The sequence below is a fragment of the Mirounga leonina genome, unplaced genomic scaffold, assembly GCF_011800145.1.
Source record: "Mirounga leonina isolate KUSES-001 unplaced genomic scaffold, KU_Mleo_1.0 Mir_154, whole genome shotgun sequence".
Classification (NCBI taxonomy): Eukaryota; Metazoa; Chordata; class Mammalia; order Carnivora; family Phocidae; genus Mirounga; species Mirounga leonina.
Genome location: NW_023270389.1, coordinates 47,500,882 through 47,520,424, shown reverse-complemented (window position 1 = coordinate 47,520,424; position 19,543 = coordinate 47,500,882). Strand labels below are relative to the sequence as shown.

General features: G+C 41.5%; 1 protein-coding gene across 4 annotated transcripts in view; it reads right to left on the bottom strand.

The window, feature by feature from the left end:
• ABL2 (ABL proto-oncogene 2, non-receptor tyrosine kinase) overlaps positions 1-19,231 on the bottom strand; it is a 114,591-nt gene extending 95,360 nt beyond the window's left edge. For all 4 annotated transcript variants that reach the window (XM_035010694.1, XM_035010698.1, XM_035010696.1 and 1 more), the window contains exon 1: positions 18,833-19,231. In XM_035010694.1, the coding sequence (XP_034866585.1) occupies positions 18,833-18,989 (157 nt within the window). In that variant the 5' untranslated portion in view covers positions 18,990-19,231. The remainder of the gene's footprint in view (positions 1-18,832) is intronic.
• Between the last annotated feature and the right edge of the window lie 312 nt (positions 19,232-19,543).

The following is a 19,543-nucleotide window of genomic DNA, read 5'->3' as shown; positions in this document are numbered from 1 at the left end:
TTCCCTTTAAAGAAATAAAGGAAAGAGTAGTAAGTTAGCTTTTTTCCCTTTTTTCTAATTTAAAATATGAAGCAAGGGATTTATAATTTTTTTTAAAGAGTTTATTTGAGAGAAAGAGAGCACGTGTGCAAGTGGTGGGGAGGAGAAGGGGAGGGAGAGGGAAAGGTAAAGAATCCCAAGCAGACTCTGAGCTGAGCATAGAGCCCAACACGGGGTTTGATCCCAAGAGACCACTACCTGAGCCGAAACCAAGAGTTGAACGCTTAACCAACTGAGCCACCCAGGCGCCCCACAAGGATTTATATTTAATAAACATGTTATACTTGGATAAATAATAATATAAAACACAAACATATTACACTTGATCATTCTGCTGGCTTTGTAAGCTGTCCCTTAAAACTCAGTCAAATCTAAAACTAAATGCTCCAGGAAAGATCTTCAAGTGAGAAAACGGTTAATACGCACCATCACCCTCCCTGTTAGTACCGACTGCCTTCTCACTGAGGTCCTCAAGGAAACTTTCTTAAATCATTCTTCACTTCACTTCTATTATTTTCCCAAAGATCATCTTCAAAGTAAACAGTTTTCTGTTTGTTGCAAGTAACAAAAAACATCTATATTGTTTTTAGAAAGTTATACACAAAAGCCCATGCATTAAAAGAAGCATCTTGGTATACTAGAAAGCACAGGGTGTTAGAGTCTTACATTACATTCCAGCTCAGGTTGTGCCACTTATTATACACTATCTAATTTAGTATGAATAGGAAATAAGAGGATCGTTTTGTGGTAGGTTGTGTTAACATTTCTCTTTAAACAATATATACTCACTGTGAAAAAGAAATTCAAATAATATAGACATATGTAGAGTTAAAAGTGGAAGTTCCCTTTACATCTCCACTCCCACCACCCACCAAGGAGCCTAAGAAAATACTAGTAAGATGTTCTAACAGACCAGCTAATTGACCTACCACATGCACTCTCTTGCAAATAAATAAAATCTTAAAAAAAAAAAAAAGGTACCAAAACTAAAGCAGTGTGATACTGGCACATAATTAGACAGGCAAATCATCAGAACATAAAATTCAAAAGTAGAATTGAATGTGCACAGGATTTTAGTATACAAAAATGTGGATAAAAGTTTATTTAGGGCGCCTGGGTGGCTCAGTCACTTAAGCATCTGCCTTCGACTCAGGTCTGCTTCTGCCTCTGCCTGCCGCTCCCCCTGCTTGTGCTCTCTGTCAAATAAATAAATAAAATCTCAAAAAAAAAAAAAAAAAGGTGACGCCTGGGTGGCTTAGTTGGTTAAGCGACTGCCTTCGGCTCAGGTCATGATCCTGGGGTCCTGGGATCGAGCCCCACATCGGGCTCCCCCTGCTCTGCGGGGAGCCTGCTTCTCCCTCTGCCTGCCACTCCCCCTACTGTGCTCTCTCTCTGTCATATAAATACAATCTTAAAAAAAAAAAAGAGGGCGCCTGGGTGGCTCAGTTCGTTAGGCGACTGCCTTCGGCTCGGGTCATGATCCTGGAGTCCCGGGATCGAGTCCCGCATCGGGCTCCCTGCTCGGCGGGGAGCCTGCTTCTCCCTCTGACCCTCCCCCCTCTCATGTGCTCTCTGTCTCTCTCAAATAAATAAATAAAATCTTAAAAAAAAAAAAAGATAGTTTATTCAATAAGTAGTTATTATGAAATACCCATATCCTTTCTTGTCAGCAAGTCCAATTCAAGGCATTTATCCTATAGCTACACTAACATGTTTGAAATAAAACATAAGGTTTTTCACTGCAGCACTGTATGAAAACAACCTAAATATATAATTCATCCCTACAATGAAATGTTATCCACTCATTTAAAATTTTTTTAAAAAGCAAGTTCTTTATTTACTAACATGAAGAATCTCCAAGATAAATTAAGTGAAAAACAGCAAGGTGCAAAACAAGGCGTATGATGTTTCCACTGGTCTTAAAAAAAAAAAAAAAGGACTGGGGAGATACACAGGCATACACATACATATATTATCTCTGGAAGTATACACAAGACACTGGTGAACGGATTGCCAAAATTTGAGTGGCCAGAGGAAAGGAAGTGGCAGAAACACTTCTGTACCATATGAATTTTAAACCATGTAAAGGTACTAACCATTCGACAGACAAATGATTTAAATTTTAAAAGAGAAAGACTGAGCCATTTAGCAGCAAGGATTAATGCCAGAAGAATATATTGGGAGTTTTCATGATAAAGAGAAGCTCAACAGCCATTACACTCCATATACAAGCTAAAACCAAGAAAGCCAGCTGGAAGAAAAGGAAAACTGAACAGATGTACACAGCAAAAAAGATGCCAAAACCTTGCAGCCTCTGAAAGAGAAAGATGGAGTATGCAGTCTTAATTTCTAATTGCTTACCAGGTCCAGTTTCCGTGAGGCCCAGCGGCATGATGATCCCTATCTATGGCATGTCATCATCTCCAGTGTACCCACATACAATACTCTCTCCTACCACCTTCTGGAGTTAGTGCCACTGCTTCACCATTCCTTTTCTCCTTACTGCCCCTAACTAGCTTTTCTACCTATATGAATGAGAAAATACTTCAGGATGATTTCCAAGTGCCTTTTGTAGAGAGGAAAGATTATGATTTACCAAAGTGTGGAAACAACTAATCACAATGCTGATAACTGTATCAAAACAGAATAAAACTACACATTATGCTCACCTATATATCCAGAAGCACTGAAATCTGGTAACCAAACATAGGCACAGAACAAGCCTAAGTACAATATACTACCCTGTATTAAGGTTTCAACATTATCATAATTGTTATTTAAATGCATTTAGAACTTTTAAAACTTAAGTATATTAACCAATAAAAATATTAGCCATTTTTTAAGTTGCTTTTCTATCACTTTTTTCTATCGCTTTTTTGTTTTATCATTTTTTGAACACTTTTATCATTCACCACGCACTTATTAATTTTAGTAATAATAATTTTCACAACTCTGTAAAACAGGTACTATTAGCATGACTATCTTACAGATTAAAAAACACATAGAAGTAAGTAACTGGTCTAGAAATTCAATTCCCAAGGTCTCTCAGGGTTCTAAATTTGTCATACCTACATCAAGATACAGAGTCACAAATTAATCTAGGCTTTAAGCCACATAGTCTAATACCAGAATCCTTGCTGTTAACAGCATGCTTAAAAATGGTTGCAGCTCTGACTGATGTTTACAATCGAAAGCACTCAACTAGGGAACCCAAATGCTTCAAGATTTCCAAGTGTAAAAAATCTGTCTACATCAAGATCAGAGAGCAAACACAAAGTCATTCTTAGTAGATCAGTAATCTCTTAAATATATTTTTTAAAGAAATATTTTCCTGCTAATAGTAATTATCTAGCTTTCTTTTATGAATATTTCTTTCAAATTCAATTCTAATATATTTTTAAAGATTTTATTTATTTATTTGACAGAGAGAGAGAGAGAGAGACAGCGAGAGAGGGAACACAAGCAAGAGGAGTGGAAGAGGGAGAAGAGGCTTCCCGCCAAGCAGGGGGCCCGACGTGGGGCTCGATCCCAGGACCCTGGGATTATGACCTGAGCCGAAGGCAGTCGCTTAACCAACTAAGCCACCCAGGCGCCCATCTTTTTTTTTTTTTTTTTTTGAGATTTTATTTATTTATTTGACAGAGAGCATTATGACCTGAGCTGAAGGCAGATGCTTAACGACTGAGCCACCCAGGTGCCCCTCAAATTCAATTCTAAAATATACCTGAGGAAGGCATAAAAATAACACATGAAGGTTAGTCTCAAAATGAACAAAACAGTAATATTTACTAATCCTTATTAAAGTGAATTATACATGTTATATTCTCTTTTTTCTTTTATTACATTATCATGAAAGCTCTAAGAAGACAGTGGAGTATCACTATAGCATATCTTCCCGTAAGGGCAAGAGAGAGTTGGGAAACCCACAGAACTTAAGCCAACTTCTGCTTCCTACTAGCTCTGTGGTCTTAAAGGAGACTTAATCTAACTCAACTAAACATCTTCATTTTCACCCTAGCTAAAACTACAAAGTATGTATAGCTCTCAGGCTTTTTTTTTCATGCATTGTATTTTTTTTACTAAGTAGTTTTTTAATTTTAATTCCAATATAGCTAACATACAGTGTTATATTAGTTTCAGGGGTACAATACAGTGATTCTACAATTGTATACATTACTAAGTGCCCATCATGATGGTTGACTCTTTAATTCTCATTACCTATTTCACCCATCCCCCACCTACCTCCCTTCTGGCAACCATCAGTTTGTTCTCTATAGTTAAGAGTTGGCTTCTTGGTTTGTCCTTTTTTCCCCCCTTTGTTCATTTGTTTTCTTAAATTCCACATATGTGTGAATCAGATGATATTTGTCTTTCTCTGACTTATTTCGCTTAGCATAATGCTCTCTAGCTCTATCCATGTTGTTGCAAATGGCAAGATTTCATTCCTTTTTATGGCTGAATAATATTCCTGTGTGTTTGTGTGTGTGTGACACACACACACACACACATCTTCTTTATCCATTCATCAGTCAATGGACACTTGGGCTGCTTCCATAGTTTGGCTATTGTAGATAATGCTGCAATAAACATATGGGTGCATTACAGGTACATGTATCCCTCTGAAGTAGTGTTTTTGTATTCTTTGGGTAAATAGTGCAATTACTAGATTGTAGGGTAATTCTATTTCTAACTTTTAGGAAGCTCCATACTGTGTTCCACAGTGGCTGCACCAGTTTGCATTCTCACCAACAGTACATGAGGGTTTTTCTCCACATCCTTGCCAATACTTGTTGTTTCTTGTGTTTTTTATTTTAGCCATTCTGACGGGTGTGAGGTGGCATCTCACTGTAGTTTTGAATTGCATTTCCCTAATGATTAGTGATGTTGAGCATCTTTTCATGTGGCTGCTGGTCATTATTATGTCTTTTTTTTTTTTTTAATTTATTCATGAGAGAGAGAGAGAGAGAGGCAGAGGGAGAAGCAGACTTCCTGCAGAGCGGGGAGCCCGATGCGGGACTCGATCCCAGGACTCCGGGACCATGACCTGAGCCGAAGGGAGACGCTTAACCATCTGAGCCACCCAGGCGCCCATTATTATGTCTTCTTTAGAGAAATGTCTGTTCATGTCTTCTGCCCATGTTTAATTAGATTGTTTTCTCCCAGGGTTGTTTTGAGGATTAAATGAGATGGTAGAATAAAGTGGCACACAAGCACCCAATTCTCTCCCAATGCTACTACGCTAGTATGAAAGCATAATGTTAAAAGCATAACTTTTCAAGTTACGCCCTGCCTTATTTTGAGACCCATTTTCATTATTTATTGGATTAAGATTAAATGAGATTCTCGCAGCAGTTTGGCACATAAATGCTAAGTGCCAATTATTATATAATACTACCAAAAGCAAAAAATAGGTTTCAACAAAAGGTAACTAGAAACTAAACCTAGAAAAATAAGACTAAATCTTTCTGTGCTCTACCGCTAAGCTATGTGTCCACAATCAACTTGTTTCACCTCCTGAAGCATTAGTTTACCCATCTGTAAATCAAGTGTATTAGAATACAGGATTTCTAAGGTCTCTCCCAATTCTAAATTTTCATACCTATGTCTGTTTGGCTACCAAAACCATACATTTTATATTAAAACAATCAATGCCCTGGGGCACCTGGGTGGCTCAACTGGTTAAGCGCTGGACTCTTGATTTTGGCTCAGGTCATGATCTCAGGGTCGTGAGATCAAGCCCCACGTTGGCTCCGCTCTCAGTGGGGAGTCAGCTTGAGATTCTCTCTCTCCCTCTGCCCTTCCCCACCATGTATGCACTCACGCACACTCTCTCTCAAATTAAAAAAAAAGCCAACACCCTCACACATATACACACACTCTGAGGGAAAAGAAAAATCAGCAAGAGATTGAGAAATTAGAGATTCAGAGAAATGGTCAATAATGGCAAGCTCTACAACTCCAGCTGAAGTTTTATTTTAAAGATTTATTTATTTGGAGGGGCATGCAAGCACTCATGTGGTGGGGATGGGACGGGGGAGAAGGAGAGACTCTCAAGCAGACTTCCCGCTGAGCAAGGAGCTGATGTAGGACTCAATTTCCCGACCCTGAGATCATGACCTGGGCTGAAATCAAGAGCTGGGACACTTAATAGACTGAGCCACCCAGGTGCCCCTCCAGTTGAAGATTTTAAGTTTATTTATTTAGAATCTCTACACCCTGGGGTGCCTGCGTGGCTCAGATGGTTAAGCATCTGCCTTCGGATCAGGTCATGATCCCAGAGTCCTGGGGTAAAGCCCTACATCAGGCTCCCTGCTCAGCAGGGAATCTGCTTCTACCTCTCCCTCTGCCTCTCCCCCTGCTTGTGCTCTGTCTCAAATGAATAAAATCTTTTTTTAAAAAAAGGGAACACAAGCAGGGGGAGCAGGAGAGGGAGAAGCAGGCTTCCCACTGTGCCGGGAGCCCAACTTGGGGCTTGACCCCAGGATCCCGGGACCATGACCCGAGCCAAAGGCAGACGCCCAACGACTGAGCCACCCAGGCGCCCCAATAAATAAAATCTTTTAAAAAAAAAATCTCTACAGGGCGTCTGGGTGGCTCAGTTGGTTAAGCGACTGCCTTCGGCTCAGGTCATAATTCCGGAGTCCCGGGATCGAGTCCCACATCAGGCTCCCTGCTCAGCGGGGGGTCTGCTTCTCCCTCTGACCCTTGCCCTCTCATGTTCTCTGTCTCCCATTCTCTCAGATCAATAAATAAAATCTTAAAAAAAAAATAAAATAAAATTTAAAAAATTAAAAAAAATCTCTACACCCAAGGCGGGGCTCAAACTCATGACCCTGAGATCAAGAGTCACATGCTCTACTGACTGAGCCAGCCAGGTTGCCCCCTGGGGAAAAAAAAAAATTTTTTTTAAATAGGCTCCACGCCCAGCTTGGAGCCCAACGCATGCCTTGAATTCACAACCCTGAGAGCAAGACCTGAGCTGAAATCGAGAGCTGGACACTTAATTGACTGAGCCACCCAGGCGCCCCTTAAAAGTGATTCCTAAAAATAATGAAAAAGTGCTAAATTTATAGTTGCTACAAAAAACCTGAAAATACTTACCAGATGTTTTCAGTACCTACCTAGCTCACAAAGACTCTCCTGAAAAGTCCTTCTCACACATGGTATGCCCACAGCAGCCAAACATATTCTAGGTCAGTAGTTTTCCACCAGGGGTAATTTTACCCCCAGGAGGATACTGGCAGTATCTACAGACATTTTTTGGTCATCATAATTAGAAGGTGAGTGCTACTGACATTTAGTTATTAGGGGCCAGAGATGCTGCTAAACATTCTACAATGCACAGGACAGTCCCCACCACCACAACAAAATCCAGCCCAAAATGTCAATGTTATGGAGACTGAGAAACCCTATTATAGGTGATCTGACCAATCACAATGACTGTCCTGGGAGTTTGGAAATGAGACTAAGAAATGAAAGTTTATTATAAACCATCCTCTTGATCAAAGAGATTTTAAAAAGTTGTAAAGTGTGATATGAATTGAATGTCTAAGAGGGAAGAATAAAGTGAGTAACCAAAACAAAAGAAAGAAAATAAATATTGCCTGAGTTTCTAGCAGCCTTTCACTTCCTGTTTCTGGACCAGCCTAGCTGCATTCCTGTCTTGAACCTCCACTGTCCCCATATAAATTTTCTATAGATTACATAATCTGGAGTTGGTCTCTCTTATTTATTTATTTTTTTTTATTTGAGAGAGAGAGAGTGAGAGACAGCACGAGAGGGAAGAGGGTCAGAGGGAGAAGCAGACCCTCCGCCGAGCAGGGAGCCTGATGCGGGACTCGATCCCGGGACTCCAGGATCATGACCTGAGCCGAAGGCAGTCGCTTAACCAACTGAGCCACCCAGGCGCCCCTGGAGTTGGTCTCTCTTACTTCTAACCAAGAGTCCTACTCTCACACGTATCACCCACAGAAAACCGCTAAGGCAGAAGACTCGACTACAGTAGAGTATATAATAGTTCAACATATTAAATCAAAAAATTAATAAGTAAATCAAATAAATTTGGTGAAATTTTATAATAATGAAAACCAATGGTGAGATACAGAAAAAAGATCAATGAATACTAATCTATAAATATATGGATATCAGAGGAAATAGATTAGACTAGTAATGTGATAACCAGAAAAAGTTAAAACTTTCTAAACTAGCAAGACAACCAAAATCCAAAGATACAGGTGGTACACTATGTAAAGATTCAGAAATAATCCTTTAAGACAGACTTCTCAAAGATCTACCTATCAAGTTCTTAAGCTTTAAGAAGAATTTTATACAACTCAATAGCACAAAAATTCTATTAAAAAATGAGCAGAGGAGGGGCACCTGGGTGGCTCAGTTGTTGGGCGTCTGCCTTCGGCTCAGGTCATGATCCTAGGGTCCTGGGATCGAGCCCCACATTGGGCTCCCTGCTCAGCGGGTAGCCTGCTTCTCCCTCCCCCACTCCCCCTGCTTGTGTTCACTCTCTGTGTTTCTCGGTCAAATAAATAAATAAAATCTTTTAAAAAAAATAAAAATAGGGGCACCTGGGTGGCTCAGTCCTTAAGCGTCTGACTTCGGCTCAGGTCGTGATCCCAGGGCCCTGGGATCAAGCTCCGCATCGGGTTCCCTGCTCAGCGGGAAGCCTGCTTCTCCCTCTCCTACTCCCTCTCCTTGTGTTCCCTCTCTCGCTGTGTCTCTCTCTGTCAAATAAATAAAATCTTTAAAAAAATAAAATAAAAATGGGCAGAGGAAATGAACATTTTTCCAAAGACACACAGAGCCAACAATGATATGAAAAGGTGCTGAAAAATCACTAATCAAGAAAATGCAAGTCAAAACCACAATATCACCTCACACCTATTAGAATAGCTATAACCAAAAAGATAAGATAACCAGCGTTACCACCCTTGTGCATTGTTGGTGGGAATGTAAACTGGTATAGCCACTATGGAAAATAGTATAGAGGTTCCTCAAAAAAATTAAAAAACAGAACTACCATATGATCCAGCAATCCCACTTCTAAGTTTGTATCCAAAAAAATTACACTTGCAATTACAACAAAAATTATAAAATGCCCACAAATAAGCCTAACAAGAAATACCCAAAAACAGTAACTGAAAGCTCTTTTTTCCTTAAAGACTTTTTTTACTTAAAGGCAAAGCGATACCATTCTTGGAATTAAGTACACAATGATGCAACAATGTCAATTTGCCTGCAAATTAACCAATAATTCAATAGAATTACTATCAAAATCCCATCGAGATTTCTAAATCTTAATCTAATCCTAGTGATCTTTGAAGGACATAATAACATCCAAATAAATTCTAAAAAGAACACAATAATGGGGAGCTACCCAGATAAACATATATGCTTTAAACTTATAATCAAATTATTATAATTAAAGTAATATGTAAAACAATGTGTAGGAAGAGAAAGATGAATGGAATCATGGAGGTAATTTTTCAAAGAACTGTGTACATTTGAGAATTTGATATATGAGAAATATGGCTCTTCAAAGCAGTGGGAATTGATGAACTATTCACTTGTTAGTATTAGTACAATGCAAAAATATTAAGTTGGTTCCAACCAACCATCAGTGAATGAATGAATGAATGAATGAATGAATGAATATTTCACATAGGTTCAAGTTGGTGATGCAAGGGGAAAAAATACCAGAAGAGAAAAACAGGAGATCTTTGATAATCTTGTAAACAAATATTCATCAACTTAAAAAAATGGTTAGTATCTAAACAAAATGGTTATTATATGTATCTAAAGCATGCAACACTATAAAGCTGTTGAAAAGAATGAGAGAGAGACACATACTGGCACAGAAAGATCTTCCCGATACATTAAATACAAAAAACAAATCTGGGAGAAAAAAATTCATATAGTACAATGCTATTTATGAATAAGCAAGAGAACTATTAATATGTACACTTATATACATGTAAATATATACTAAGTTCTGGGAAAATACACATCAAACCATGAACAGCAGTTACCTCTAACAAGGGAATATAGGAGAATGGGTGGGAATATCAAAGAGGACTTTCATGTCTTGGTTACATGCTTCTGTATTGATCTGGTCTTTTTATACTGAGATACCTCTTCATAGGTTTATATACAATTAAAAAATACAATTTCAAAACAAGAAGAAAGCTACCTAACAAAAACCTTCATATATCAGCCTTTCTTTCCTATAAGAAACAGGTGAGTGAGGGGGGCCTGGGTGGCTCTGTGGGTTAAGCATTCAACTTTTGGTTTTAGCTCAGGTCATGATCTCAAGGTCATGAGATCAAGCCGTATATTGGGCTCTGTGCTTGGCATGGAGTCTGCTTGTCCCTTTCCCTTTGCTCCTCCCCTAGCTTGCACTTTCTCTCTAATACATAAATAAAATCTAAAAAAAAAAAAAAGGGACTCCTGGGTGGCTCAGTCAAGCATCTGCCTTCTACTCAGGTCATGATCCTGGGGTCCTGGGATGGAGTCCCACATCAGCACTGGGCTCCTTGCTCAGCGGGGAATCTCCTTCTCCATCTGACTGCCACTCCCCCTGCTTGGGTGCTCACACTCTCTCTCTCTGACAAATAAATAAAATCTTAAAAAAAAAAAAGAAAGAAAGAAAGAAACAGATGGGTGATACCAATTGTGCCTGTTAGTATTGCTAGTTTTAGGAAAATGTTTTCTTAGTAATTATCTAGAACCACAAAATGCTAAGTGGCAATCTTTAGTCCTAGCTCAATATTGTTATTTTAATTTGCTGGAATTAGCATAGAGAGAGAGGAACATGTTAACAGACTGTACGCATACATACTGTATAATATGAAGCCACAGATATTTTCTTTGACCTTGACCACATCAAGTGAAAGGTTTCTAAAACCTCCCGCTCCTTGGAAAGCAAGCCAGGGAATATAAATTGCCTGGGCCTGCGGATCTTTGTGTTCTGCTGGATCAGAAACCCGGCCTGGCAGAGTTCACTGTGGAGAAGCCAGCAGCCGTACCACTGCCCCAGGCTCAGCACATTGACAGGGTGAAGCAAAGGGGCAGGGGGAGAGCTTGACAGATTCTTATGTTTTTAGTAACCAAAATGAAACGTGGCATAGTATTAGATTTAATGTGTATCAACCTATGTATTTGAGTCAAAGTTTAAGCAAAAACAATACTGAGAAATTTTTCTAACTAGTGTAATAATCACAAATTTACATACTGAAATTATGCACTCAACCCAAAACGGCAAGATCAGTAACCAAGGGTTATTGCATACAATATCACACTTCCACACATGCAGACACACAAATCAGTTTTGTAATGTTCACCAACGCCTATTTAAGCAGCATCATTCTCTTGGACAGCAGTTCTAAAACACACCTGAAAAATTCTCTCAGAGGCATTCAAATAGGCAACTACTGGGGATGCCTGGGCGGCTCAGTCAGTTAAGCATCTGCCATCGGCTCAGGTCATGATCTTGGGGTCCTGGTATCGAGTCCCGCGTCAGGCTCCCTGCTTCTCCCTCTGCCCCCCCACTCGTTCTCTCTCAAATAAAATCTTAAAAAAAAAAAAAAATTCTAAAAAGCCAAGAGAGTTGTAATCTATAAGGAGAAAGTATAAGATTATATAAATATATAAGACATATATTTATATATTAATATAAATTCTGTGTTAAATTATATAATATATAAAATTTTAAGGGGCACATGGGTGGCTCAGTCAGTTAAGCGTCTGCCTTCGGCTCAGGTTGATCCCGGGGTCCTGGGATCGAGCCCCGCATCGGGCTCCCTGCTCAGCGGGAAGCCGGCTTCTCCCTCTCCCACTCCCCCTGCTTGTGTTCCCTCTCTCTCGCTGTGTCTCTGTCAAATAAATAAATAAAATCTTAAAAAAAAAACAACTCGGGACGCCTGGGTGGCTCAGTTGGTTAAGCGTCTGCCTTCCGCTCAGGTCGTGATCCCAGGGTCCTGGGATCGAGCCCCGCATCGGGCTCCCTGCTCCATGGGAAGCCTGCTTCTCCCTCTCCCACTACCCCCGCTTGTGTACCTGCTCTCGCTCTCTGTCAAATAAATAAATAAAATCTTAAAAAAAAAAAAATGAAGTCATTAAATATTAACCAGAAAACAAATGTGCCAGCTTAGAATGAGGTCTCTACCTAAACATTACATTTGCATTGGCCTATGCTTCTGGTTCACCTTCTCTGAAGAAAAAACATTCCTATGAAAAGAGTGAGTGAAAAAGAACCATGACCTACGTGTCCTCTGACTGACACCCAGCCCCTAAGACAAATCATTCTAAGAGGATAACATTTAAAACACTAATTCAGGGGCGCCTCGGTGGCTCAATCGTTAAGCGCCTGCCTTCGGCTCAGGTCGTGGTCCCAGGGTCCTGGGATCGAGCCCCGCATCAGGCTCCCTCTCTGCAGGAAGCCTGCTTCTTCCTCTCCCACTCCCCCTGCTTGTGTTCCCTCTCTCACTGTGTCTCTCTCTGTCAAATAAATAAAATCTTAAAAAAAAAAAAAAAAAAAACTAACTCAAAAATATATGTGCACCCCTATGTTTACTGCAGCATTATTTACAATAGCCAAGATATGGAAGCAGCCCAAGTGTCCAACCATAGATGAATAGATAAATATGTGGTGTACACACACACACACAAAATAGAGTATTAGTTAGCCACAAAAAAAGATGAGATCTTGCCATCTGCAACAACATGGATGGACCTGGAGGGTATTATGCTAGGTGAAATAGGTCAGAGAAAAACAAATACCATATGATTTCGCTTACATGTGGAATCTAAAAAACAAACGAATGAACAAAAAGCAGAATCAGACCTATAAACAGAGAACTGATGGTTGCCAGAGCAGAGGGAAGAGGGGGGAGGGATGAGCAAAATGGGTGAAGGGGTGTGGGAGATACAGGCTTCCAGTTATAGAGTAAGTCACAGCAATAAAAAGCACAGTATGGGGAGTATATTCACTGGTCCTGTCATAGCGCTGTATGGTGACAGATGGTAGTTACACTTGCAGTGAGCATAGCATAATGTATAAAATTGTTGAATCTCTATGTTGTACACCTGAAACTAATGTAACACTGTGTATCAACTATAATTCAAATTGGAAGAAAAGAAAAAAGAGGGTAATATTTACTTTCAGAGAAAGTAAGGTCTAATGTGATTTCAGGTCCCCAAAATCCCTACCTTTTTGATGCTTTCTGAAAGTTCTTTAATAATCAAGAGTCACTTGAGAGGAAAAAAGACAGGGAAAATAGAGACTTAAAACGTAAGTGATAAGACAATTCTACCCTTTAGCATGCCCTCAAGATGACAAGAGCAGTGTTTTAGTTTACAAAACATGTTCACATACAACTGACATAATCTCTACAACCATCTCAAGATAAATAACAACACTGCTACTTACTGGTACATAATTTTATGAAGCTGGAAGCCGTAAACTCTTTACTAATGTCTGACAGAAGACAAGATTTGAATCCAATTCTACTTCTAAAAGCCATGTTCTCTAAATCTCTACACTAGAGCAAAATTTGGAGGCAAAGGCATGAGTTTCAGGTCCATAATTTAACAGCTATGTGACCTTAGGAAGTCATTTAATTCCTTTAACTCCTCATCATCTATAAAACAGGAAGATCAATACCTACCTGTTTCAGAGTAGTTCTAAAGATCAAATGAGAGGGCGCCTGGGTGGCTCAGTCGGTTAAGCGACTGCCTTCAGCTCAGGTCATGATCCTGGAGTCCCTGGATCGAGTCCCTGGATCGAGTCCCGCATTGGGCTCCCTGCTCGGCAGGGAGCCTGCCTCTCCCTCTGACCCTCCCCCCTCTCATGAGCTCTCTCTCTCTCTCTCTCATTCTGTCTCAAAAAAATAAATAAAATCTTTAAAAAAAAAAAACAAATGAGATAAAGAACATAAAATGTCTTCATAAACTCTAAAAATACATACACAAATATAATTATCATCATCATTCCTGATTTTGATAAAGAATGAACAGGAGGAAAAAAAAAACAGTGAAAGAGGGTTGCAGGGGGAAAGATCCTTTTGTTTGGCTTTGCTTTCTTTTTAAGCATGCTAATGACCTTTAAGAAGGATTTTCAGATTTCATTATTTACCTGGGACCTTACTGTCAATTGGGCTGTGAGAACAGAATCTGTATTATTTTGTCACTTTGCTGTAAGTATAGACACAGTTATGTAACTGTAACTTCTGCAGATTTGGAGGTTAATAAAAATGTAACAGCTTATTTCTTTTTAAAAGTTTAGCTTCTCATAAGAATCAGTGACCATGGCGCACCTGGGTGGCTCAGTCTATTTAGCGTCTGCCTTCGGCTCGGGTCATGATCCCAGGGTCCTGGGATCAAGCCCCACATCGGGCTCCCTGCTCAGTGGGGAGTCTGCTTCTCCCTCTGACTCTCACCCCCACTTGTACTTTCTCTCTCACTCTCTCTCTCAAATAAGTAAATAAATAAATAATATCTTTAAAAAAAAAGAATCATGAAGTATATCAGTCCACTTAAAATGATGAGTTTGATTTAAGGGAAATTATTCAAAATTTCACAATTTAAGGTTAATTTTTAATAGTATTTTCAGCAAATGAAAGAAGTTGAAGTGAAATCACTCAACTGTTGCAAGGTCTGTCAGATATTAAAAAACAATTAAGTATCCAACCCTAGATTACTAGTCACAAAACATCAATTCACCAAAACGTTCAATAGTTGATTTCAGAAGTCATACAACACTCACCCCTTTCGTACCAAAGCGAGCCCTATTATTTTTACTCCTTCTAAATTATTTTCATAAAAATCACTTTTGACAAGGCAAATTATTACAACGTACCCATATATTAACAATAAAAAATACCATTTCTTTCTACAGAAGAAAAATCATGGGCTCTGATAAGCCATTTCTAAAACGTCTGTACATTTTTACTGATTACAAACACATTTGATCTACATTTAAACCTACATGTAAGCTCAAAAGCCTGCCAGACCTAATAATTTCATATATGAAATTACATGCTAATACCTCAATACTGAAACTCAAGACAGCTATTTGTACACTACTTCCAGGATTCAGACTTTTTATGTAAATGTCAAATGATAGGTTCAGGAGCTTTTGAATCTGATTCATTCATTCATTCAATTCAGAATCTGCCATGGTTTGTTTTTTTTTTTTTAAGACTTTATTTGAGAGAGCGTGAGCAAGAGAGAGAGAGAGAGAAATCACAGGAGCAGGGGCAGAGGGCAGAGGGCAGAGCAGGGAGCCAGACTCCCAGGACCCTGGGATCGTGACTTGAGCCGAAGGCAGACACTTACCCGACTGAGCCATCCAGGCGCCCCCTACCACGTTTTTCTAAGCAGTTCTCAACTAGGAGCAATTTTGCTAAATGTCCCCTGGGGTGGGGGCAATGTCTGGAAACATTTCTGGTTGTCACAACTGGAGGCGAAGGTTGCCAGAAAGGGGTGCTACTGGCATCTAGTGAGTAGACGCCAGGATGCTGCTAAACATCCTACAAAGCACAGGATAGCCCCCCACCCCAACAAGGAACCATCCACCCCAAAATGTCAATACCGCCAAGGCTGAGAAACTCTATCTATAGAAAAGTTGATAAACACTGTGGGGCACCTGGGCAACTCAGCCAGTTAAGCATCTGCCTTTGGGGGGAAAAAAAAAAAAAGCATCTGCCTTCGGCTCAGGTCATGATCCTGGAGTCCCAGGACAGAGCCCCACAAACAGGCTCTCTGCTCAGTTGGGCGTCCGCGTCTCCCTTTGCCCCTCATCCTGCTTGTGCTCCTGCAAGTGCTCTTTCTGGCTCTCTCAAATAAAATAAAATCTTAAAAATAAATAAACTAAGTCGCAAAAATTTTAAAAAAAGAAAAAGTTTATAAGCACTCATCTGTCTAGAAACAGTACTCACTTCACCTTTGTTTCCTCTATTATTTGCTAATGACAGTCTTTTCATACCAGACTTCAACAAACTTACCCTAGTCCCATCCTTTTGATCAGCTTCTAACTTCCAAACTTGTTGACAGAATAATCATTATCTCAGCCAATTTCAAAACCTCATGGTCTTTGACTCACCCCTATTTTTTAATAGTAATGGTAGTAATAGCAGCAGCTAACACATATTAGCTCTTACTATGTGTCAGGCAGTAAGTGCCTTATGTATATTAACTAATTTAATCTAGGTACTATTATTATTGGTGCTCTTATCCCTATTTTACCAATGGAGTCCAAGGCATAAAAAGGCTAAATAACTTGCCCAGGGTCACACAAATAAGCAGCTGAGCCAGGTTTCAAATCCAGGCAGAATGGCCCCAGAGTTCATGCCCTTAATAAATATTCCAAAGTGATCTCTCTTCTTTCATCCTCTATACTGAATCATGAAGCCCTTTAAGTTCTACAAGGACTCTTGTTATGTCCACAGCAACATTCCCGAAGCCCAGCTACATAACAGGTACTCAAAAATCTTGTTTATTGAATGAATGAACTATCCCTCAAACTTACCCCTACTATTTCCTTTGCCTCCACTTAAGGCCAGTCTTGGAGCATTCACACCTGGGTCTGTTGATACATCCTATGAATTAGCCAATCATGTAAACTGATAGAAGCTCCTCTGCCACATTTTCCATCACCCAGGCCCAATCAAACATACCCAAAGCTTTCTTGCGACCGCTTCAATTAGAATCATAAAATCCTAGAGTCAGAGGCTACCTTAGGGATCCTCCAAGCCAATATTTTGCGGATAAAGAAACCCAAAGATGGCAAGTAACTAACTTACGCAGGCAGGTGGAGCCAGGACCAGAACTTGATTCTTGCAATTTTTTGCTCTAGGATTTACTCCTGGAGGACTTGCTTCACTCCCGACAGATGTCTCACTATCCCACCAACAAATCATGTTAATTCCCACTGTTTACGCTCAACTTGTCTCTCCTGCCCAGGCTGCCCTCTTTTCCTTGTTTCATAGATCCAAATCCTATCCACCCTTCAAAATTTCTTCCTATTCCATTCTTCATGACATTCCTCCTTCTCTGAAAAGTTTAAATCTTCAGTAAGATGCTGGAGGAAGAGAATCACTGTTGCCTATTGGGCCAAGTATAATGCATACAAACACTTCCCACAAAGCTAGGCTACTTGGATGATCTTCCTTGAAAGCGTGTCATCCATTCTTTCCTCCAGTGTTTTAGAAAGTGATTTTAATAAAGACTAACTCATACATAGCGCCTTCATAAAATGTTCATATATCTGGAAGAGAACCTCACTCACATCTTTTAACAGTAGACATGTAACACCTGAATGGCCCCAAATCACTTTTATCTTCTCCATTTAGAAACGACTCAGCATATTCACAAAGTCCAAACCCAGAGCTCTCTGATACAACTCAGCTAGCAGCCAGTTCCTTGAGTTCATCTCTTTCTTTGCATACTACCATCTATCATTACTTCCTCCAAAACTCCCATTTCTAACAAATAGTTCACACTTCTTTTTCTTCCTCCTCTTCCCTACATTGTGCAATATAAACACCCTGTCTCTTTTATCCTTTATTATTAGTGAAACTCCAGTTTGCTACCACTCATCCAACCTCAACTATCCAGCCTTTATATAAGTCATATCTATCTCTTCAGCCTAAGGTCTTATAGTATCCCAACCCCATAAAGGTCAATTTTGTTTTTCCCCCTTCTCTCCTCTTCCTTCCTCTAGAAAAGTGGTCTCAAAAGTGGTGTGGGTACAGCTCAGAGGAAGCGAAAAGGATCCACTGGGCTGCAGGAAAAAAAATATATTAGAACTCTCATTATACTTATTTTTTCATCTCATCCCTTCTTAAATTCTATTTCTGTGTGCATTTATAAGTTACATAACATATTGGTACAGCAGAACAAGTACATATATAATTAACAGATAACGAATTCTTGGAGTATGTGCTTTTACTGATAAGAGGAAAAAATCAAAAGAGCTCGGAGACAACCATTCTAAAAATACCTTGATAATGAAGCCAAAGTAATAGGTTCCAAACTATACAGAAGATTTATGTACATATGCACACACTGTAGGAAGAAAACTCTTGTTCATGTCCAAAGTCCTAACCATGCCCACCAACCTCTAACCCCTGCCAGCTTCTCAGAACTGCGTCCTACTCAAAAGAGGAGAACACAGGAGTCTGGCAATGCCTTTCATTTCCAGTTGGGGGGCGGGGGGGGGATCTCAAAAGCGCTGAGATACTACCCTTATCTTTGCCATGTTAGAGTATTTCAAGTCAATGCTCACTATTCTGACACTGCTCATAGTCTGAGTTATACTTGTATATACTTTATACGCCACTAGCTTCTGAGATTCAGTTCCTATTTCCAAATCCCTCGAGGCACAACCCGTTCCCTTCGCTAACGACCGATACACTAACACCTAGTGGATTGAGCTCACACCTCCCAGCATCCTTGCCTCCCCTGGGGATACTACCCACCGTCTTCCCCAAGCCACACAGTCTACACAGTCTGTCCCAGGGTAGAGGACAGTCCATCCACCGTCCCTAAGACCACTTCTTTTTCCTTCTCCGCCCCCGGGAGCTGCCAGCCAGGCTGGAGACGGGAGGGGGGAGGGGTGTGACTCGCCTCCCGTGACTGGCCCAGATGGCAGCGGATTCCGCCCCCACTCTCAGGCACCCCGCCACCCCTGGACCCCTTAGAGCTGCCTGTCTCCTTCCCACCCCGCCCCAATCCCACCCCCGGCCTCCCCCACGCCCTCACGCCAGCTCCCAGACATACTCACCATGCTGGGTGAAGACATTGAAGCCGGCCTCTGTGGTGCGCCCCGCCAGGTCCCGCCTGCGGCCGGAGGGCCTGGCTGCACTGCTGACCCGGATCCCGCGAGGTTGAGGCTGCTGAAGCCCCGGAGCCTCCCCGACGCGGCCCACCTGCTGCCCCATCCCTGCGCTCGCGTACTCCCGCGCCCCCGCCGACCCCAGGTCACATTCCTCCTCGGCTCCGGCCTCAGGCTCCCGGCGCTGCTCCGGCCTCCTTCCCAGTCCAGGCCCCGGCCCCGAGCGGTCGGGCCGCCGGCTGCTCCGCGACTCCTCAAAGCAGCCGCCGCGCTGCTTCTCAGCAACTCACAGATTCTCCTTCTCCCTCCTCCTCCCGCGGCTCCGCGCCCCCAACGCCGCCGCCGCCGCCGCCGCCATCTTTAAACCACCGAGCGCTGGGAGAGCGTGGGACAGAGCGTCTCCCGCCCCCCACCCGCCCAGTCCCCTCCGCTGCTCGGAGGGAGGGCTTCCCGGCGGCCCCGCCCCGGCCAGGCCCCGCCCCGCCCGCGCCGCCCCCGCCTCCTCCCCGGGTGGGTCCCCCCAGTGCCCACCTCCTTGGCACATCCACCGCTCCTTCAGGTCTTTCGGTCCCTGTGTGCCTTCGCGCCACCTGGGCCTCCCAGGTCTGACTTGTCTCAGCCGACCCCTCCCAGCTTCGGCGCTCCATGCTACCGCCTTTT